Source organism: Leptopilina heterotoma, unplaced genomic scaffold (genome assembly GCF_015476425.1).
Source record: "Leptopilina heterotoma isolate Lh14 unplaced genomic scaffold, ASM1547642v1 Lhet_65, whole genome shotgun sequence".
Classification (NCBI taxonomy): Eukaryota; Metazoa; Arthropoda; class Insecta; order Hymenoptera; family Figitidae; genus Leptopilina; species Leptopilina heterotoma.
This window is the reverse complement of record NW_025111152.1, coordinates 1,366,204-1,390,165: the sequence shown is the minus strand read 5'-3', so window position 1 is coordinate 1,390,165 and position 23,962 is coordinate 1,366,204. Positions and strand designations below refer to the sequence as shown.

General features: G+C 29.0%; 2 protein-coding genes across 2 annotated transcripts; one reads left to right on the top strand and one right to left on the bottom strand.

The window, feature by feature from the left end:
- Nucleotides 1-6,172: 6,172 nt before the first annotated feature.
- LOC122509977 lies at nucleotides 6,173-6,613 on the bottom strand. Its single transcript, XM_043624340.1, has one exon. It carries the CDS (start codon nucleotides 6,611-6,613, stop codon nucleotides 6,173-6,175), a length of 441 nt encoding a protein of 146 aa, XP_043480275.1.
- A 12,284-nt stretch (nucleotides 6,614-18,897) lies between these two features.
- LOC122509946 lies at nucleotides 18,898-22,519 on the top strand. The gene is made up of 2 exons (XM_043624287.1): nucleotides 18,898-20,429; nucleotides 21,973-22,519. Exons 1-2 carry the CDS (start codon nucleotides 19,038-19,040, stop codon nucleotides 22,222-22,224), a joined length of 1,644 nt encoding a protein of 547 aa, XP_043480222.1. The 5' UTR covers nucleotides 18,898-19,037; the 3' UTR covers nucleotides 22,225-22,519.
- The last annotated feature ends 1,443 nt before the right edge of the window (nucleotides 22,520-23,962 follow it).

Genomic DNA, 23,962 nt, shown 5'->3' with positions numbered 1-23,962 from the left:
TAATAATCACTCACATTATTTCTATATATCCGTTATGACACACATTGTCAATTGTGTCTCGATTGCACTGATTGCACTTTAAAGTTAACCTTAAATTAAAATCATATCATACACATATGTAAAACATATGGTATACAAGAATTTGAATGTGTGAGTGATGTGCAGAAGCACCGCGCCGGCAACTTTTCGAGACGAAAAACGCCTAGTTAATGAAAGGCTTTTGACTCATCCCCACTACCAAAGTTTCACCTCCTGTCTCTAGCCTTCTTGCTCCACCCTAAGAAGCAAAAATCGATTTTTGGATTACGATTGTTTCAGATAGATTAAAAATTATTTTATAAATATCTGAAGTCAAAATTAATTATTATCAAATACTTTCCTGATAACGATTTAAAAAAGAGCAATTTGTGCTAAAAGTTGATTCTGTCTTTCTTTTTTCCCTCCTTCTGTAAAATTTACGTTATACTTCTTAAGGCCTTTCTCCAATAGGTTTTAAAAAGTGTGCGAATGACTGCGTCTGCGTCGGTTGCTATAGCAACACATGCTAAAATCAACGCAACGCAGTCATTCGCACACTTTTTAAAACCTATTGGAGAAAGGCCTTTAGGTGCTTTTCCTCCCGACGCGTCACATATATGTTTGCTCTATTTGCACTCATGGCCTAGTAACAAAATGCAACGCAAAACGGTGCCATGGGACTCCACCCTTGGGCAGGGATGGGTTTTGACGCGTCACTCGAGGTTTTATACGTATAATACATTTTCGACGTATTATACGTATAAAACTAGGTAAAATACATAATCATAATAATATGTGACAGGTACACACTATAGTATTAGAAGTTTCATAGCTGAACAGTTTGGGACTCAACACAAGTTATCCCATTCATCAGCTTAAACAAGACTGTTTATATAGTCTAAGAGGGAATAAGAGTATAAAAAATTGGAATGAGAAATTACTTTCTCATGTAATTGTTAAAAGAACGCAGCAGTGTACAAAACACAAGTCAATAATAGAAGCGTATATTGAACAAATAGTACTCAGTCCAGTTCTTTCGAAAAATGAACGCCGTGCACATAAAGTAGATACCTATACTCGAATACCACAAGTTATTCTCTCTCTCTCTCACACTAATGGTCGTTTACTAATCTTACCGTTTCACTTACTCTTACTACTCTCAACTATTATGCAGTGCAGTTAAGTTCATTAAATTATTAAATATTGCTGTGAGAATAATTAATTATGTACATTTCATTCAAGGTCAATTCACTATTTTGTACACGGAAAAAAAAGAATAATCAAATTTACCATGAGGAGTGTCAAACTTAAAAAAGGTTTCAAGGTTATTAAGAAAAAATTAATGTTTTTTATTTATTTATTATTAAATTCTAATAACCGCGTATCAAATTCAAACTAGTTGAAAATATTATTTATTCAATATTATGAATATTGTTGACATCCATACTTACATTAATTACAAAGTAAAATCCACGCATAATCTAATTTATTTCATTGGTAAGGGATTTTTCTTAAATAGGAAATTTCCCCCATCGATTGCGTAGCCGAGAGGCTTCCCTACTAAAAATAAAATCAGGAATCGTCATGAATGGTCAGAATTTCTGAACATTCCTGAACAGTCTCACCACTTCTGACGTTTTCGAACGTTTCTCACCATTCCTAACCAAATACTTTCCAAGCTCCTCCCACTTTACTCCCACCATTTTTGAAGCTGTGACCATTTCTTAAATTCCTGACCATTTCTGAAATTCTTGATTATTTATAAAATGTGTGAACACATGACCTATAAAAATTTTGGTACATCTTTCTAATTTTGGTAAAGTCTCATGAAAATTTATATATACATATAAAATCTTTCAAATTTATTTTTTACATTTCAGAATACATTATTCTATTATAAAAATTGTTCATTTAACTTAACAAAAGTTCTCATTTTTCAAATTGGTACACGGAAAAAAAAATCCGCCTAATAATGCATGGAGTCTATTGGTTCGATTTTTACATGAGCCCATTTTGCATATATCACACAGGAGTTTACTAAAAATGCATGGCTTTTGTGACTTTTGCCACAGCACCATGCGAAAATAGGATGGATTCCAAGCTAATCACGCATGGTAGTGTGCGTGCAATATACACAACAGACGCTCATGTGTTTTTAGCCTAGTATTTTTTTCCGTGTATAATTATTGAATTAATTATACAGCAAAAGTAGGTAAATAAATCAAAACATTCGGACCATTCTTTTAACATTATTTAATATATTTATTTAATGTATATTTATAATATATTAATTTAATATATGTATATTTACTTGTAATTATTTAATATAGTTAATTAATAATAAATTTTGTTTCATAATATTAGTAATTTACTATACCAATCAGTACTTATTATGAGAAGTATTTGCATTATAATTGAAATACAGTTATATTTAAATTATTATTAATCATTAATAGAATAATTTCTTACTATAATGATTATTAATATTTTAAATTTATAAAAATTTCAATATTGCATTAATAATTCATTATTATTATAAATTATAATGTTAAATTAAATTAATATTAAATACTAAATTCATTTTAAATGCAGATATAATAATAATTATTATTAATCTGTATTCGTATTATAGTTTATGAAACATTCCAAATTGTAAAGTTAAGACTTAATTTATTATTGATTCAATTAATAATGTTAATTTTTATTAATTCACATAACCTATTATGACTAAATTGAAATATAATTAATTAATAAAAATTATTTAACAGTTTATTCTGATTTATTGATAATATTGGTAACTGAATTTTACTATTTTACAGTTGCTCTTTATATAGACAGTTGAATCCAGAAATATGTAAGTCGGTTCGGTAGTCGCAGTCGTTAGGGCAGTTAGTTTAGGCACTAGGTTAGGTCATGCGTCGGGGTTCGATCCCCGTAGGGTCCAAATTTTAATTTAATTCCGGGAATTAGTTTCAAGTTGTTCCGTATGTAAACAAACTGATATTAATTAATAAAATATATTTTTTAAAATTAATTTGTTGCAACTTTTTGCATATTGTTTAAATAAATAAAACAAAAGTGGCTTAAAAATATTGTCAAAAATGAGATACAAATGGTCTCAAATAGTCACCAATTATGGGCGGGGTCAACAATGAGGAGGGGATAGTAGCAAACTTGTGACCACTTTAAACTTCCTCCTGATCAGTTGTGATAGATTTCTGACGAGATCCATCCAGAATCGTAAGAAAACTGGATTAAAGTGGTCAGGCGGCCTGACCATTTGTCTGACCATTCCTGATTTTATTTTTAGTAGGGTTAATGTAAAAGCGTGCGATTTATAATTATATGCGTACATATTTAGTTGTATGGTTAGGTAGGTGTTCAATTCTGTATGATTGTAAGATTTTCCGATGTATTTAGTTGTTAATTGTAAGTATGAAGATGTGGGAAGAATAAAACTTGTGAATTAATGAATATGAATATATAAAGAGTGCATTTAACATATTTTTCTTTTTTTTTTAATGATTGGTTATTGTTTTTTTTATATAAAATTGACGAAGTGAATAAAAGGAAACACTCGTTTCACGTCGCGTCGGCCATTTATTTTTATTTATTTAAGTTCTAAAGGATATATTGCATACATAATAAGAGCATATTGTTAGATGAATTCTAAGTCGGTGAAAAACAAGTATAATGTTTAAATAAATATGAATATAAACAAATAAAAAGATTTCCCTTTAATTTTATGACGGTCAGTTGACCTTTTTCCAGGTAAAAAAGGGTGTCGACTTTGTATAAAAAACCTGACTACTTTTGAAGCTTTCTGATTAAACGTGACTCAAGCCTGACGTTCTCTGGCTGCAATCGTAACAAATGCAGCCTAAAATCATCAGAGATTCTGACTAAATTTCTGTCGTTTTGTGATTTTATTTTTAGTAGGGGTTGCTTACAACTTTTCAAAACAAAAGTTAATTAATATTTATTTACACGGTTATTTATCAAGAAAATTCATCTTCCTATTGTAAATCATTAAAAAACAATATTCATCTAATAAAAACTTGATTTTTCTTACTTAAAACAGTGTCAATTCATTTTAATAAAATATAAATTTTTAAATTCCCGCTAGAAACAGTTTTTCCATTATATCGGAAAAGCGAAGTGTGAACGCGATTTTGACTTTTTCGGTAAATGTTTTTTCTACCGACCGTCGTATAAATGTACCCTTAGAAAAAATGACGCTAATGCACATAAAATATCTTATAATAAAGAGGAGGGGGGTCAAAAAAACTTAAAAATATGCATAATATTTTAATATTTTTAGAAAAAAAGTAAAAAAAAGAAAAAAGTAAAAGGACACAAGAAATGACTACCAGAATGATGAAAAATTGAAATATTCCTATTCCTCACGAAATATTATATTTAGATTCTAAATTGTTCTGTATTAAAAAATAGAAAAAAATATTTTAACTATATTATTTTCTGAAAAAATTATTAAGTCAGAGTCAGTGAAATTTTACAAAAAATGAGTATTTTTATAATCGAAATGAAAAAAAGCATTTTTATTTGGCCATTGTCTCTAACAAACAAACGACAGAAAAAATTTTGTTTAAAAAAAGTTATTGTAAAATGAATTTTTTTGCAACTTTTTATAAAAAAATCTTATTTTTCCTAAAACAATGAACTCTTTGTTGAAGTGCAGCACCAATAGCAAAGTCCGAAGCGTCACAAAATATTGCCAGAGGAACGTCATCTCTTGGATGAGCAAGAAGTGCAGCTTGAGCGAGGCTAGATTTACTTTTAATGAATGCATTTTCAGCGTCTCGAGTCCATTTTACCGGCACTTTTCCTTTAACATTGCCTTGCAACAACTCGTTTAAAGGTGCTTAAATTTTCGCCGCCTCAGGTATGAATCTCCTGTAGAAATTCAACATACCTAAGTATTTACGAAGTTGTTTCACTGTTTCTGGTTTTGGATAAGTTTGAATTGCTTCTACCTTATCAGGTAAAGGTTGAGTACCACTGCCACTGACAAGATATCCAAAAAATTTTACTGCACTTTGTCCGAAAACACATTTCGACGTATTAATAACCACTTCGTATTTCCGTATACGCGTATAAAGAATTTTTAAATGTTCTATATGCTCTTGTTCCGATGATGATGCAATCAAGATGTCATCAATGTAGGCAAAACAAAATTCTAAAACACGAAGCACTTCGTCGATAAAACGCTGAAATATTTGTGCCGCATTTCGCAAACCGAAAGTCATATAAGGAAACTCAAATAAACCGAACGGAGTTGTAATGGCTGTTTTACAAATGTCCTCTTCGGCAACCGGAATTTGGTGAAACGCTTTCATAAGATCTATCACTGAAAATATAGATTTTCCGGCAAGATTATGCGTAAAATCTTGTATATGACGCACAGGGTAACAATCAGGTTCCGTCACCGCGTTAAGACCTCGATAATCGCCACACGGTCTCCACTCTTCATAAGGCTTGGGAACCATGTGTAGTGGTGATGCCCATCGAGCTTTCGATGGTCTTGCAATACCGAGCTTTAAATAATTTTCGAATTCCTTTTTCGCGGCTCTTTGTCGGTCTGGGGCTAAACGTCGCGGTTTTTGCACTACCAGAGGTCCATCTCGCGTTTTTATGTAATGAACTGTACCGTGTTTTGCTGTAACCCTTCCGTCAGGTCTTGTAATTTCCGGGAATTTTTCCAAAAGCTCATGGTACACACTACACCCAGAAACACTTTTAACACTAAATATTTTACCATTGACCGCTTTTCCTTCTGCCGCGAGCTTTGTCACTGAACTAATTAATTTTCGATTTTTAACATCTACCAACAACTCGTAGTGTGCCAAAAAATTGACGCCGATAATCGGTTTGGTCACGTCCGCGACAACGAATCTCCACGGATAGTCACGTCTCAGTCCCAAATTTAGATTAATGTTGGTGGTACCGTACGTTGCGATAGTTGTCCCGTTTGCCGCGGAAAGTTCGTAAGAAGACTTTTCTCGCGACTGACGGAGTAACGCGCGAGGAAACACGCATAAATCCGCACCAGTGTCCACTAAAAATTGCATGTTTGTCGCTGAATCACGGATAAAAATACGGCGCGACGTGGTTGGGCCAAGGTCGTCTGTCGCCATTAACGACTGGCCGTTTCGTTTCCCGGTTTGTACGAACATGGCGTCGTACATTTTGTCGCTTTATCACCGAAACGGTTGTGATACCAACAAACACCATTTGACTCACTTCTTCCGCGAGATTGTGACCGACCGCGAGAATGAAATCTACCGCGATTACCGGACCGATTATTGTCTCTTTTATTCTGAATTTCCGCGATTTGTGCTTGCATTATGCCCATTTTTTTAGTCATTGTAGTCACAACTTGGTCAAATTTTTGTAATAACAGGTCGAGAGACGCACTATTTATTACAGCTTCTAAAACCGAAGGGCGATTTCGCGAACTCACGTCGATAATTAAATCGGCTAATTCTGCGAGCTTGTCTAATGCAAGCTCTTGTTGCGCGGCTAAAATTGCTTGCACATTGTGTGGAAGACGATGGATCCACAATGTTCTGAGCATTGTGTCTGGTACAGTAGCACCAGCGAGTGCTTGCAAATGTCGTAGAAATTGTGTAGGCTTTCTATCGCCTATTTCTTCTGATTCTAGTAATCTACGCGTTTTCTACTCTTGCGATGCACTTAACCGTTTAATAATTTGTTCCTTTAATTTAGTGTACGGATTTGTCTCAGGAATCGCAACAATCATATCGCGCACTTCCACTGGGACTTTCGGATCTAAGGCGTTCGCGACGCATGTATATTTTTCACTTTCACTTGTCACTTGAGATACCGCAAAACGCTGTTCCACCATGGAAAACCATAATTCTGGATCAGAATAAATAAAACTCGGGAGCTTCACATTCAAATTTGAACGAAATAATGCACTTTGTAATGCGGCATTGAAAGTTTCACTATTATAACTTCCGTTCGCCATTTTTATTTTTTTAGTCAAAAAATCGGAATATTATATTGAAATAAAATGCGCTTTTAATCACACCATAAAAGAAAAATCACGTCAGGGTCACCACTTTGGTGATTAAAGGTGCAAAAATAAATAAATAGCTGAAACTCGATTAAACTAAACAAAATTGCTTTTATTTTGAGAATTTGTTTCGAGAATTATGCTTGTGCTCTGGACGGAAGCGCAAAAGGTACTGACTAATCTATGCAATTAAAAAAAGGGACTTGTAGAGGTAAAAATGTGACTCACCCTGTACTACCTACGTACAGAGCCCAAAAAGTTTGCAAGTCTGAACGTGCAACGAGTTGAACAACAAGGTAATAAAAAACGGGTCTCAGGTATTTACCTGAAAGCGAAAAAGTGTACAAAACTGTTAAAAGTAAGAAAGTTAGAAAAGTTTAGAATATTCCGTCCAGAATACAAAAATCACAAAAAATATTAATTTATTATAAACAACAAACATAAAACCTAATGTGTATACATTAATTTATATGCGTGTGTGTTGTGTATTTGTTTGTGAACTATGTTATATATGTATATGCATATATGTATATATATATATATATATATATATATATATCCATTTATAGAATCAATTTAAATTTAACAAAAAATATTAAATTTCATAAATAAATAAACAAATTGTTTTTAATTTTTATGTATGTGTAAGTGTGGGTATGTGAAAACAGTAGCCACTAGTGGTGCATAACGATGCGAGATTATCGTTATTCTCGTTCAATTGTCTTACAATTTACGATAATTTTTTTAAGATATTCTCGTACAGTCTTTTGTTTTTTGTTTTTCATTATCGTCTTTTAATTGCGATACATTTCTCGCTACACAAATGTCAATTAATGTCAAACGATAAAATGGAAAATGGTAACGGGCAATCTTCACAAATGCAGGAAATTATTTGTAAGCCGAAAAGAAGAAAGCATAATGGGAGAGATTTGAACGAATCATTTACATTTTTTCTCGATGATCAGAAAATTAAATGGGGTAAATGCAAAATTTGTCTTGCTCAAAATCCGGAAAATGTACGAATGATAAAAATGACGGGAAACAATACAACCGGATTAAAAAAGCACCTTGAAAAAATCCATCCTAAGGAATTTAAAGAAACTTATCCGTGTGATAATACTCAGGTTAATTTAACATATATGATTTTTAGATTTTTATGTAATTTATAATTAATTTTTGTCTAAACGAAATTTCATTTTACACATAAAACCATTTGTGACAAATATAACTACAATTTTTTCACATAAATAATCATTTAATTTTTAATTTTAATTTGATTTATTATAATGTAAAATTAAATTCTGATAATAATTAATTTGATTTAATTTTGTATTTGAATTTTTTTATTGCTCAGAACAAACGCTTTTATTTGTAATAAATGTATTTTAAAATTAGGCAATGAAAATCAAAAATTACTTTTACAATTTTATTAGTAACTATAAAGTAAAGAATTTATTAAAGAAGGTGCAACATATTTTGTGCAAATAATTAAGTTTTAAAAATAAAGAATTCATATTAAAATAATACAAATTTAAAAAACATTTTTCACAAAAAATTGTGTTATATGAACACAAAATATTTTTATTACATAGAGGAAAAATATTGTCTTTTAAATAACAAATGTTATTAATTTAATTAAATGTTTTGATTGTAAAATTATTAATGTGTTATTATTATTAATTATTATTTTTTTAAATTTAAAAAATGCTGAGTTTTGTTGAATTTAATCAAACTTTTTATACTGTTACGTCAAAACAAGAAACCTTTTTAAATATACCTAACGTTCCTCGTTTTAAATTGGTTTCATAAATGAATCCAATTTGGGATGAGGATAAGTCAATGAGCCTACTAAATGTGAGAGAATAATTTATTTAAAAACCAACAAGAAAGAAAAGAGTTGACAAAATTACAATGAGTACAAAAATTATGAATCTTACTTAAAGAATAACGATTACTGGTGGTGTGATGATAATCTGTTGTCCGATCTCAATGGTGATGAGCGGTAGACGAAAAGGGGCCTTTTGTTTGTTGTCCTTAGTGGTTGGGTATTAGACCTCTTGTTTACACTAATGAGATAGTGTATTGTATTGTTAAAATATCTGCTTCCTTCCAGACGGTTGTCGCCTCTTGAGCAAATTTCGATGGTTCGAAATTTGGAATGTGTTGTTTCAATATTAGGTCTTCGTTGATAGTTGAGATTATTTCCAATTTAATATTTTTGGAAATTGTTTAAAATTTATACTTTGCAAATTTATAATAAGAGGTTGTTTAAAGTTCACTTCTTATTTAATACTTGGGGAAATAGTTCACTTTTAATAATGTACGTTCAAAATAATACTTGGGGTTATACGTTTCACTTTCAAAGATGTACTTTTAATTCACTTGTAAACTATGCGATGTTTACTTGTAGACAATTTGATAATGACTGAGCGATGTGTACAGGTTGATTCCCAAAAAATTACTCTCTAGTCTCTTGTTCTGAACGATGTGTTCAGGTTGATTTCTAAATAGTTACTCTCTGTTATCTGCAGAAATTGTATCCCTTTTATACGAAACTGTCTTCATTAATGTAATGCTTTGGAATCATTCAAGTGTGGAATTTAAGTTGCACGTGTCGATATTGGTCAGATTAAGTGGGGGTGTTGGGCGACGGCATTGCTGCTGCTAGACGGGGCGACTGTTGACTCTTCTTCTGTCGCACGTGTCGATATTGGTCGGATTTTAAGTGGGGGTGTTGGGCGACGGCATTGCTGCTGCTATACGGGGCGACTGTTGACTCTTCTTCTGTCGCACGTGTCGATATTGGTCGGATTTTAAGTGGGGGTGTTGGGCGACGGCATTGCTGCTGCTATACGGGGCGACTGTTGACTCTTCTTCTGTTTTTTAGTTGGGTTGAGGGGCGAGTCGCTCGTTGCCTTGTTTGTTTTTCTTCATGTGGCGAAGATTATTTGAAGGTCGTTTAACTGATGCACTATCGTTATTCTTTTTACATGATTTAAAATATTACTCATCTTTCTTGAATTCATTATACTTGCAAATTGTTTAGATACAAATGAGATATATAAAATATGCTAATTATAATGCAATGGTATGAAATACATAGAATAATAATATAACATATAAGAAAAATACAATATAAAAAATAGGAAATACATTCATAAGTATCGAAGTTAAATTAGGTATATTAACAAGAAGTTACGGACGTAACACCTACCCCCTTAGATTGAGCATGGGAGAGAAACGAAACATGCTAAAACTATTATTACATTGATATTGTAGAGTAGATGTTATTACTTGTTTATGTATGTATTCTATGCATTTAAAAAAAAATTTTCATTCAAACTTTATTTTTATCTGAATTATAATAATTATTCCTGTTATTAATTTATGTTTCTTGAATTATTGTACTCCATCCATTCTTGTGTTCTTAAAAAAAATTCATTTAAACCTTATTGTAGAGCACTAGATTTTTATTACAATAATTATTTTTGTTATTAGTGTATGTTCTTTGAATTAAGATGCACGCATTCCATCCATTCTTTATATATGATTTTTATTTGAATTATAATAATTATTTTTGCTATTAATGTATGTTCTTTAAATCATTCTTTTAAATTCACAGTATACAATGAATTTTATGTAAATATTTTATGTATTAATTTTATATAATGAATTTTATGTTTGATACAATTTGATGCTTACAATTTTTATCTACAAAAAGAAAAATAATTTGTTCTATACAAAGGATTGCTTTTTTGTAAAATGTTGTATCGAAATTAACAAATTATAATTTTTTATAGTCTGCTTTGAAATTGCATTAAAAAAATATATTTTTACAATTTGGTTTTGAAACTTGAGTCTTGTATGACTTAAAACTATGACAAAATTTTTGCTCTAAAATTAAAAATTGTTTATGATTGAAATTCATTGCAGATTTAAAGATTTTTTAAATATTTTATTATTTATTATATATTTTTTAAATCATTTAACCTTTATAAGCAAAAATTTTCTACTTTCAATTTTTACAAACAGAAAAATATTTAATGACACATTTTTTTTAACATGACAATTTTTAAATGTTTATTTCTTAATTTCCGTCGCTTTTAGTTATTTCATTTATGCAATTTTCTTTCGTTCTTAAGTTACATTTAGACATAAATCATTAAGTGTTTGAGAAGGAAGGAAATTTCGTTTTTTCGAGTTTCAGATAAACCTTGTTTTTAAAAATGTTCTTAAACTCTGTGGTTGTAATACTTTTTTCTATTTAAATAGCTTTTTTCTTGATAATACTCTTCAGTCAATAATAAGGTAAAATTTCGAAGTAACCTTGTTTTGTTATTATAAATTTGAAAAATACCATTTTAAATTCTTCTTTAGTAAAATTATATTAAATAAGGTATAGAGTTTATTTTAATGTGTTAAAAAAAAAGAGTTTTGATTTCTTTTAGTGCAAAACAAGTATGCAGAACAGTGTTTAAGATTTAAGATCAAATCATTACAAAATCAAAAATTGATAAAATGTTATAAAAATTTAATTTAAACTTGCGAATATTAGATTATTGTTATAGTGAAAAAAAAAATAATTAAACATTTGCTTATCATTTATAAAAGTTTAGTTTAATGAAAACAAATTAATTTCTTTTTCTTTTGAATTCGCTTCCGAAAACATAAAACTATATACTATAAAAATATTTTATTACTCTTGTTTAATTCGCGATTGTTTCAGTCTGTTCGTATGTACTATTTTTTGTTTATTTTTAACTTGTATTTTAACGTTTCCTTTGTTTAAAATTTCTAGTATTTTGTGTGGACCTGTATATTGATTAGCAAATTTATGAATTTTCCCCCCGTGTAATAAAAATACTTCCTCTCCGAGTTTAAGATTTTGTGGATTGCAATTTTTATCATAATAGATTTTTGACTTTTTTTTGCTAAAATCAAATTTTCTCTAGCGATGTTTCTCGTTTCATGAAGTCTTGTTATTAAATCTGTTAAATAATGGTCGTAAGTTTCTAATTTTTCGTGTTCAAGTGGCGGATCGCTTGACGGTAATCGTGCTAATTTCCCAAAAATTAATTCGTATGGAGTACACTTTGTCCCTTCATGAATACTTGTATTATATGAGAACATAGCTAATTCTAACCAATCATCCCATTCTTCATTTTTATTTATAAATTGTTTTAAATATTCTCCTAAAACGTGGTGAGATCTTTCAATTGATCCATTAGACTGAAGGTGAAAAGCGGTTGTTTTAAATTGTCGAATTCTAAATCTCTTTGCTAATCTTCTCATTAAATTACTTAAAAAATCTGTTCCCTGATCTGTTAACACTCCTTTGGGTGATCCAAAAATACAAATAAATCTTTTAATAAATGCATCAGCTATTGTACTTGCTTGATGATTTGGAAGTGCGATTGCTAATGAATATTTGGTTAAGTTGTCCTGTATTGTTAATATATATTCACTACCGTTTTTGGTTTTTAGTAATGGGCCAACAATGTCCATTGCAATTTTTTCAAATGCTGTACCTGGTGTATCTGTTATAATCATTGGGTCTTATGTTTTAACTCTAACTAATTTCTTTAATTGGCATTGGAGACAACTTTGAATATATTTTTGAATATTATTTTTCATGTTTTCCCAATAATAATTTTGACGTTTTCTGCCATATGTTTTTGTTACACCTTTATGTCCTCCAACTGAGCTTGAATGAGCTTCTTCGATTAACTGCATATATTCTTCTTTTGTAGGATATTTTGTATATCCATTACATACAACAACTTTTACAAATGAATTTTCAAAAATTAATTTTATTATTGATAGGATTTCGTCCCAAGTTACATTGTTTATTTGGGCTGTTTTTGCAATACTGATACTTTTAAATTTTAATTCTTCACATAAGTTTTTCATTGAAATAATTGTAGATTTAATTCTGTTTATTGTATCAGATAAATATTCTTTCATTTCAATTTCTATAGGGAGAGCGATATGGTAATATATACCTCTCTTTATTTTTTCTGTTACACCTAATTGAAGTTTACCAAAATTTGGCAATTTTTCGCGTTTGGCTAATGATCTAGAGCCATTATCTCAAGGATCTCCCTCAACTAAAAGAAAACAGGTTAGATTGTCTCTTCGCATTGGTAATTGGTATCTACAGTCAATAATATATTTTCTTGGTTATTATTTAAATTTTCACAGTTTTTATTTTCCACTAAGTTATCTTCTTCATCAGATGATTCTTCAGAATTCGAATTTTCATAGCCTTGGTCAATTTCTTCGTGTTTCTTCAATTTTGATTTTTCATTAATATACTCAGGATCTAACTCAATTTCGTCAGGAATAATTTCATTGTAAAATTTTTCTTTTCTATTATTATTTGTATTACAAACCTTTTTCGGTCTTCCCCTTCTCTTCTTGGAAAAGGAGCCCAGTAAAAAGAAAAGTATTCAGAATAGAGAAAAAGTATTGGTGGAGACGTTCGGTGAATGCGTTTTCGCGACAAAACCGTATTGGTGGGTTACGGTAAATACATTTTGCTTACCGTGAATACTTTTTTTTTAAACTTTCGATTTAAAGATTCCTAAGCAAAGTTGAGAATATTTATAAAGAGCTTAAGTGATCTGAAGTATGAAAATGACTATTGTGAGAAGGAAATAAGAAATTTTGAGAAAAAACGAAAAATTAAATATGACAAACAGATTGTCAAATGTTGATCAATTACCATATGCTTTCTGTGCCTACAACGTATGATGATTAAAAGGAACTTTGACGTTACCGACGGAACTTACTGTTTCACATACATTTACTTGGATTTCTCAAGTTTCTGTCGGTATCGTCAAAGTTCCTTTTCATCATCATACGTTGTAGGTTTGTCACATTTAATTTTTCGTTTTTTCTCAAAATTTCTTATTTTCTTCTCGCAATCGTCATTTTTATACTTCAGGTCACTTACGCTCTTTATAAATATTCTCAACTTTGCTTAGGAATCTTGAAATCGAGAGTTTAAAGAAAAAGTATTCACGGTAAGCAAAATGTATTCACCGTAACCCATCAATACGGTTTTGTTGCGAAAACGCATTCACCGAACGTCTCCACCAATACTTTTTCTCTATTCTGAATACTTTTCTTTTTACTGGGAGGTATTCAAACGTGTGCTATATTTCTTCGGTCTACCTTATTTCTTTGTTTTGTGTGCTTTTATTTCCTCATTTTTCTTTTCTTGTATTTTCTTTTCTTGATTATCATTTCTTGTATTTTCCTTTGATTTCTTGTTATGACATTACAAGTTTCTTTACTTGTATAATAATTTCCTTTAATAGATGGGAGACTTTTTCTTATCTCCAATTTCATGTAGGATTCATTGTCCTTAGATATTTTTTCAATAGTTGGGAGACTTTTCTTATCTCAAAATTCGTGTAGCATTCATTAATTATTTTTTCAATATATGGGAGACTTTTTCTTATCTCCAAATTCATGTAGGATTCATTGTCCTTAAATATTTTTTCAATAGTTGGGAGACTTTTCTTATCTCCAAATTCATGTAGCATTCATTAATTATTTTTTTAATATGTGGGAGACTTTTTCTTATCTCCAAATTCATGTAGGATTCATTGTCCTTAAATATTTTTTCAATAGTTGGGAGACTTTTCTTATCTCAAAATTCATGTAGCATTCATTAATTATTTTTTCAATATATGGGAGACTTTTTCTTATCTCCAAATTCATGTAGGATTCATTGTCCTTAAATATTTATTCAATAGTTGGGAGACTTTTCTTATCTCCAAATTCAAATAGTATTTAGTTTCATTTGCTACACAATGTATATATTTTTCAATTTTTTCTTGCACACATATCATTATATTTTCTTGATTTTCCTGAGTTTCTTCTATTTTTTCTTCTTTTATTCCTTGTACTTTTGTAAAAGTTTTGACTTTGAAATTTATTAAACATTGGTTTTTGATTGTTGAATCGATTCTGATTTTGATTTGAAAAAATTTGTCGTGGCCCTGGATAAAAAGAGTTTTCTCGTCTTGGTGCTATCAATTTATTAAGTTGAAAACAGTTTACTGCAAAATGACCCTTTTTCCACAAACTAAACAAGTTATTACATTGTTATTTTTAGGATGAGAATTACACTCAGTATTATGTTCACTTTTTCTAAGTTCATGGTGTGATAACAATTTTCTTTCTATTTCTACTGCTTTATTAACTATATCTTGAAATATCTCGACTGTTCCAATTCTTAATTCAATTTCTGGTCTAAGTCCTCGCGAAAAACAATCAACACTTTTTCCTATCTAAATTAGTTTAAATACCTCATCTACTCTATTTTGATTATTAATCCTACGCGCGTCTAAAATTCTTTCTGCTGCTTCTGCGATTCTTGCACCGTAAGAAATTACATTTTTTTGTTCCCACATATATACTGCTCCTAGTTCTTTTTGTAACTGATATACAGATTTTGCTGGTGCGTAAATTTGTTTTAACCTTTCTGTTAACTGTTCTACTGTATTAAAATTATTTCCTATTATAATTCTTCTTGCTTCACCTGAAATTCGACTTCTAATTAATTTTACTAAATTTGTTTGTACTAGTGCTTTCTTAGGAAGCATAGATTTTGCTTCTAAACAAATTTCAATAAATGTTGATAGTGGTATGTTTTTTTTGTCAAACATTGGTATTGCTTCTAAAGCGTCACGTAAAGATACTTGCTGATTATTTGGAAGAGCAATTTTTTCTTCAAAATTAATAATGTTTGTAGTGTTATCAACCGAATTATTTTCAGAGTTATCGTTAGTTTCAATTTCGTCAGTTAAAGATTTATTTAAGCTTTTATTTTGTTCAACTGAGTCTTTTTCTGTAATAGTATTTTCGCTATCGTTGCTGTCACTGTCGAAAGAATTATCGTAAGTATCAAAAAGTTGAGAATTAATATAGCCTGAGTCAAATTGTTTCTGTATTTCTAAGGGATTAGGGTTTTCTTTAGAATATCTGGGTGTGCTTGTTAATGGTTTTGTTTTATAATTAGGAATTCCTGAATTTAATGCTAATTCTGGATTATTTTTTATTTGAAAACGAGTTAAGTGTGAGGAATCGGTAGTATTTTTATTCGAAGAAGACATAGTATCGGAATTTATGTACGTGTTAATTGTAAAATTGTCAATCTTGTCTCTTGAATATAAAATACACTTTTCTTTTATAGTAAATATTTTGATCTTGCTTCAGTATAATAAAATACTTTAAACATGTAATAATAATAACAAATCACAATTAAATGAACAAAACAAATTTTGTTTTAGCATAAATTAATATGTCAAAAATGATTCATATACAAGACAAAAAATTCCATAAGTCTAGAGGACTTGAACCCCTATTCAGTAATATAACAAAGGATTTAATTTGATGAATGCACCTTGCAACTTTAAAAATTATAAGTTGAGAGGACTCGAACCTCTATTTATTAATACAGAATTGAATTAATAAATGCACCATGCACATTAAAGAAAAATTTATAAGTTAAGAGGACTCGAACCTCTATTCATCAATACCAATATAAGATGTATACTTATGAATGCACCTTGCGACTTAAATCTTGTATAATGTTATCAATTAGCAAAAAAATCTCTTTTTTTTAAATGTTACTGATTAATTTCAATTATTGTATGTTAATATTATTTGTTATTATTATTTGTTACAAAAAAAAAAAAAAAATTTCCCCTTTTTTTAACAATTGGTATACTCATTGATTTATTTATTTTCATTGAATTATTTCATTAATTTAAAAATTATATTCATTAAAATTTTCGAATGTTATTAAAAATTTGACAAAATTATATGGCTGATCGACTTTATAATTTTCCCGGGCCGATGCACCAAAATTTATAAGGGCTTCTGTTACGTCAAAACGAGAAACCTTTTTAAATATACCTAACGTTCCTCGTTTTAAATTGGTTTCATAAATGAATCCAATTTGGGATGAGGATAAGTCAATGAGCCTACTAAATGTGAGAGAATAATTTATTTAAAAACCAACAAGAAAGAAAAGAGTTGACAAAATTACAATGAGTACAAAAATTATGAATCTTACTTAAAGAATAACGATTACTGGTGGTGTGATGATAATCTGTTGTCCGATCTCAATGGTGATGAGCGGTAGACGAAAAGGGGCCTTTTGTTTGTTGTCCTTAGTGGTTGGGTATTAGACCTCTTGTTTACACTAATGAGATAGTGTATTGTATTGTTAAAATATCTGCTTCCTTCCAGACGGTTGTCGCCTCTTGAGCAAATTTCGATGGTTCGAAATTTGGAATGTGTTGTTTCAATATTAGGTCTTCGTTGATAGTTGAGATTATTTCCAATTTAATATTTTTGGAAATTGTTTAAAATTTATACTTTGCAAATTTATAATAAGAGGTTGTTTAAAGTTCACTTCTTATTTAATACTTGGGGAAATAGTTCACTTTTAATAATGTACGTTCAAAATAATACTTGGGGTTATACGTTTCACTTTCAAAGATGTACTTTTAATTCACTTGTAAACTATGCGATGTTTACTTGTAGACAATTTGATAATGACTGAGCGATGTGTACAGGTTGATTCCCAAAAAATTACTCTCTAGTCTCTTGTTCTGAACGATGTGTTCAGGTTGATTTCTAAATAGTTACTCTCTGTTATCTGCAGAAATTGTAACCCTTTTATACGAAACTGTCTTCATTAATGTAATGCTTTGGAATCATTCAAGTGTGGAATTTAAGTTGCACGTGTCGATATTGGTCAGATTAAGTGGGGGTGTTGGGCGACGGCATTGCTGCTGCTAGACGGGGCGACTGTTGACTCTTCTTCTGTCGCACGTGTCGATATTGGTCGGATTTTAAGTGGGGGTGTTGGGCGACGGCATTGCTGCTGCTATACGGGGCGACTGTTGACTCTTCTTCTGTCGCACGTGTCGATATTGGTCGGATTTTAAGTGGGGGTGTTGGGCGACGGCATTGCTGCTGCTATACGGGGCGACTGTTGACTCTTCTTCTGTTTTTTAGTTGGGTTGAGGGGCGAGTCGCTCGTTGCCTTGTTTGTTTTTCTTCATGTGGCGAAGATTATTTGAAGGTCGTTTAACTGATGCACTATCGTTATTCTTTTTACATGATTTAAAATATTACTCATCTTTCTTGAATTCATTATACTTGCAAATTGTTTAGATACAAATGAGATATATAAAATATGCTAATTATAATGCAATGGTATGAAATACATAGAATAATAATATAACATATAAGAAAAATACAATATAAAAAATAGGAAATACATTCATAAGTATCGAAGTTAAATTAGGTATATTAACAAGAAGTTACGGACGTAACACCTACCCCCTTAGATTGAGCATGGGAGAGAAACGAAACATGCTAAAACTATTATTACATTGATATTGTAGAGTAGATGTTATTACTTGTTTATGTATGTATTCTATGCATTTAAAAAAAAATTTTCATTCAAACTTTATTTTTATCTGAATTATAATAATTATTCCTGTTATTAATTTATGTTTCTTGAATTATTGTACTCCATCCATTCTTGTGTTCTTAAAAAAAATTCATTTAAACCTTATTGTAGAGCACTAGATTTTTATTACAATAATTATTTTTGTTATTAGTGTATGTTCTTTGAATTAAGATGCACGCATTCCATCCATTCTTTATATATGATTTTTATTTGAATTATAATAATTATTTTTGCTATTAATGTATGTTCTTTAAATCATTCATTTAAGGGTTACTTCTCATGTGGAAAGTTTTCCGGAAAAAATTCGGAAACGACTTCCGGAAAATGTCCGAAGTGTTTTCTGGATATCTTTCGAAAACCTTTCTTCATAATGGGATCGATTTACTTTTGTAGTTTCTTTTCTCACGTTTACAGGCATTTGATCAAGGGATATTTGAGAATCAAATAGTAGATTGGGTGGCGATGAAATATCTGCCCTTTAATTTTTTCGACGATTCAAGTACTCAAAATTTATTCAAGTATTTAAATCCTCTGGCTGTGGTACCACTACGAAATAAGTTGACATCAATGGTCCTGAATCGCTATTTGCAAATGAAAAATGTTGTAATGAATATTTTACAAGAGAATGATTCCAAAATATCATTTGCTACGGATGGGTGGTTTTCGATTTCTCAGCGAGGATATACGGGAATAACTGCTCATTACATTGACAATGATTGGGAATTACAGACTCTAGTAATTGATTTCGCTCCTACCCATGGTCAGCATGCTGGTAAAGATATAGCCAAAGTCTTTTTTGATACGGTCAACAATTTCAAAATTGCAGAAAAAGTTCTAGGAATAACAGTAGACAATGCTTCCGTAAATTTAAGATTTATGATCGAGTTGTCATATTTAATGAGTTTTGATCATGTTAATCAACACTTTCGTTGCTACTGTCACATTTTGAACATTGCAGTACAGGCAATGTTAAAAGAGTTAAGTTTAGATCACATTTGCGATGAAGAAAATGAAGGAGAATATAATGATGATGATGATGATGATGATGATGATGATGATGATGATGATGATGATGATGATGATGATGATGATGATGATGATGATGATGATGATGATGATGATGATGATGATGATGATGATCAGAATGATTCAGATGACATTGAAGTACAAGAAAATTCTGATGAAATTTCAGACGAAGACGAAAACGATTCCATCCAGTCACCATTAGCTAAATTGAGAAAGCTTTTTAAGCTCTTGAAAAAATCTGAGCAGTGGACAAATAAATTGCAGAGCTGCTGCAATATTTGTGACATCAAAATGCTATCCCCAAAGATCGATGTTTCTACTCGGTGGAACTCGACGTGTGATATGATTAATTTAGGCCTCCAAATGCAAAACGCAATAGATTTGTTATGTAAAAATAACAAATTTCTAAACAAATTAACCATTTCAAATTGCGAGTGGATTCTTTTACGAGAAATTTTTTCTCATTTACGTCATTTCAAAACGTTATCAAATGCGTTTTGTGGGGATAAATATCCTACTCTAAATTTAGTTATTGTGGGTTTTAACATGATTTTAGATAAAATTGAAAAATCGATCGAGTCATTGATGAACCAAAGGAGAAACCAAGTTGAAGATAAAATTCTGCGAGCTTTGCAAGCTGGATTGGCAAAAATGGATAAACATTATTCGCGAAGCAATTGGGTCTACTGCGCCGTCCTTTTTTTAGATCCTCGATTTAAATTGGAAACATTCGATATGACTGACTGGGGTCGCGCGATGAAACAATCATCTTTAAAAACTTTCAAGACTATCTTTAAATCGCAGTACTACAAACAACCCAATCAAAAGGTACATGCTAAATTTATTAATAAAATAGTGCGGATTAGGAATGCATTAAATTTTTTTATTCAATAAATAACTTATTTAGGTCTTAAAAAATTACAGCAGCGAATCCTCATAAGATTATATTTGGAAAGATTATTAAAAAAATAATTAATTAAAAATTAACATTAATTCTATTTAAGAAAATTATAACAATTTATGTTTTATTTTTTATAAAATATATATTTTCTCTCATAAATGTGAAAATTTAATTTTGGAGCCGTTACTGATAAATTATGCAGGGTGTCTACTAACTGGGAAATAACCAGGAATTAATTTGACCAGAAAAACCGTTAATAATCCAGGAATATTATGCCAAACCAGGAATTTTTTCACCAAATTAAAAATTGTTTTATTATTTGAATTTTTTTATTTTTATTTTAATTTGATAATAAAAAATCAGTCACTGATTCAAATATGTAAATAAATTTTTAAAAAATTATCGAATTAATAGAAATTTTGTGGAATTTAACAAAAAATAATTCAATTTGTTAAAAACTTTTTAACAAATCAAATTTTTAAAGTATTTTAATTTAATGATTGATAAATAATTTAATTTTATGAAGAGTCACTTTTTAATGTATTTATGTTTTTTAGTGTGAAAATTTATAATTAAAATTTTTATTAGTTAATTTAAAAAAAGATACATATTGAACACTTTTAAAAAGAAATTATTTTTTCGCTAAATTTTTTTGAAAATTCTGAAAAAAGTTTTTTGAAAATTTTTTATTTTATTGTTGAAGACAATTAAATTTTTATAAACAAATAATTGGAAATTTTTGAAACATATAAAATTTTTTTTCTATTATATTAAAAATAATTAAATTCTTTTGAAGAATTTTGCATAAATTTTTCAAAAATAATCAAGGGAAGTTAGTCACAGTAATTATCTTCATAAATAGTACAATTCTTTGCAGAATTTCAATTATTTTTAATTCAATATTAATCGAACTCATCGAAAAATGTAATAATTTTTTTAAATTTTATTAAAATTCGTCGAAAGAAATTTAATTATTTTTATATACTGTAAAAAAATTCTTCTCAAGAATTCAATTATTTCCATAAATAGCAAAATTCTTCAGATTTACTAAATTCTATTGAATATTATTTTTTAAAAACATTCTTTACAAGAATTCAATTAGTTTCATGAATTTCCATAAAATTCTTCGCAGAAATTCAATTATGTTTAATTTTTTTTTTAAATTCTCCTCAAGATTTTAATTATCTTTATAAATAATTAAATGGTTTTCCACAATTAAATTTTTTTCCAACATTTTAACAAAATTCTACTTAAACATTTAATAATTTTCATAAATAATAATTAGATTCGAAATCAAATAGATTTAAATTTGACGAGAAAAAAAGTCTGGAAAAAATCGAGAATTTTGTTGAACGAAAATAGTAGACACCTGGAATTAAAAATAATAAATAAATAAAAAAAAATAAAATAAATAAAGCAATTATAATAATAATAAATAATAAAAATATAAATAAATTATGAAATATATAGGAACTTGAAATTGTTGAAAATTCTACTGAAGATTTGCCACGTGATGCTGGTCAAGATGAAGATCTCGATTTGTTTTCTCTCTACAAAGATGATGCTGGTACAACAAGTTTCAACTCCAATACCACCACCAATCAAAACACTAATTGGGATTATGAAATTAACTCGTATGTGAATGAAGAAAGAGCTGGAAAATCAGTAAATATTTTACAATGGTGGAAGGAACACGCAAAAGAATTTCCAAATCTATCTTGAATGGCTCGAGACTACTTAGCAATTCCTGCATCATCTGTTTCTGTTGAACGCTTATTCTCAAGAAGTTCATTGGTTATTAGGAAACATAGAAACAAGCTAAATAATGAGTCAATACGTTCTTTGATGGCTCTTAATTCATGGGTTTCTTGCTCTTTGACACCTAAGATTCAGTCTTCAATGTAAAATTTTCAATTCGCTTGGTTTAATTTATAATTCATATTTCAATTAAGATTAATTAAATAATTTAAGTTAAACACTTTCTACGCATTTCACTTAGTACAAAATGTACGCACTGCATTATTTCAATTTATTATATAAATCTATAAAACATTGTATTTAATTTATCTGAAAACTTTAAAATAAAGTTGAATTGAATTGTTTGTATTAAATTTTTATCAGGTTAATAAATCTTTAAAACTTTGATAGGTTATTTTATAGAAATATAAATATAAATCATATGTACAATAATATTTACTTTACAAACATTAATTTTATATTTATAATTTTTAAATATTTATTTTATAATAAAAACGTCCTACAAAATCAAAGAAAAATGTCTTTTTGTACAAAAGTACTGTGATTAAAGGTAATTACGAAATTAAATTAATTATTAAACTAATAATTTTTTTTTATTATTATGTATTTTTCAATTTTACTAAGTTCAGTTTAACTTTCAAAGAAAAAAACTATAAAATCGATTGTATTTAAAAAATACTGTTATAGTACCTAAATGAAATATATAAAAAGATAATAACATTCTTTATAAATTATATTTGTTTTGTTTATTTTTAAATTTTTATTATTCTCTTTATAATCTTGTTATAAAAAGTGTTTAAAATTTTCTATGTTCTTATAACCTGTGATTTATATAAATATTTAAAAAATGAAAGTCTCGATCAAGCTCAAACAATACGATATTATCGCTTCAACGATATGAAGCTCAGCGATAATTTGGCATAACAAAAGCGAACTGCTGTCTCTTAGCATTAATTTTCTCGCGATTTTTATCGTTATGCATCACTATTACATATATAGATATATCTATATATTTATACAATATATGTATTGTAATACTATATACAATCATAATATAAATATGTGTTATTTATTTTGCTTATTGATTTATTTTTATTTATTTAGTTTATTAAATTATTAAATTGTTCTTATTTATCCATTTTGATTTTAGGGGAGGGTTAGTTTTAGATTTCCAAATATTTGTAACTTATATGTATATTGTTACTATTATATAAAATAAAAAAGGGTGGGAGTATATATCTTCGAACAAGTTATTCATATAATTATGATCGAACTTCACTTGTAAGTTCGTTTAATCATAAATTATATTTCATTTACTTGTTCGAAGATATAACTTATGTAGATGTCTAGAGTAGAATGAATCATTCTGTAAGATGTACATAGTGTTTTGTTAATGATAACATTTAACTTTCATTTTGAGCATATACCTGAAACGCTTTTGCGATGAAAACTTATATACTGATGAACCATTCCACCAAATCATTACCTATTATTTAATATTATTTTTATTTATTTATTTATTAATTTTTTTTTTTTTTATTTATTTATTTTATTTTAAAGATAGTTATAATACTGAAAATAAAACTATTCTTATGAGGAAGCAAAAGAAAAATTATTTAGTATTTCGACTAACTACCGATCTTTTTAATGTTATTAATATTTAGTATCTTTGATAAGGCCTTGTAAGTTGAAGCAAGTTCTT

Coding starts and splice junctions, on each gene's coding strand:
- LOC122509977 (XM_043624340.1), bottom strand. CDS start 6,613: ATGCTCAGAACATTGTGGATCCATCGTCTTCCACACAATGTGCAAGCA.
- LOC122509946 (XM_043624287.1), top strand. CDS start 19,038: ATGAAATATCTGCCCTTTAATTTTTTCGACGATTCAAGTACTCAAAAT. Junction 20,430..21,972: donor ACAAACAACCCAATCAAAAG/GTACATGCTAAA, acceptor TGAAATATATAG/GAACTTGAAATTGTTGAAAA.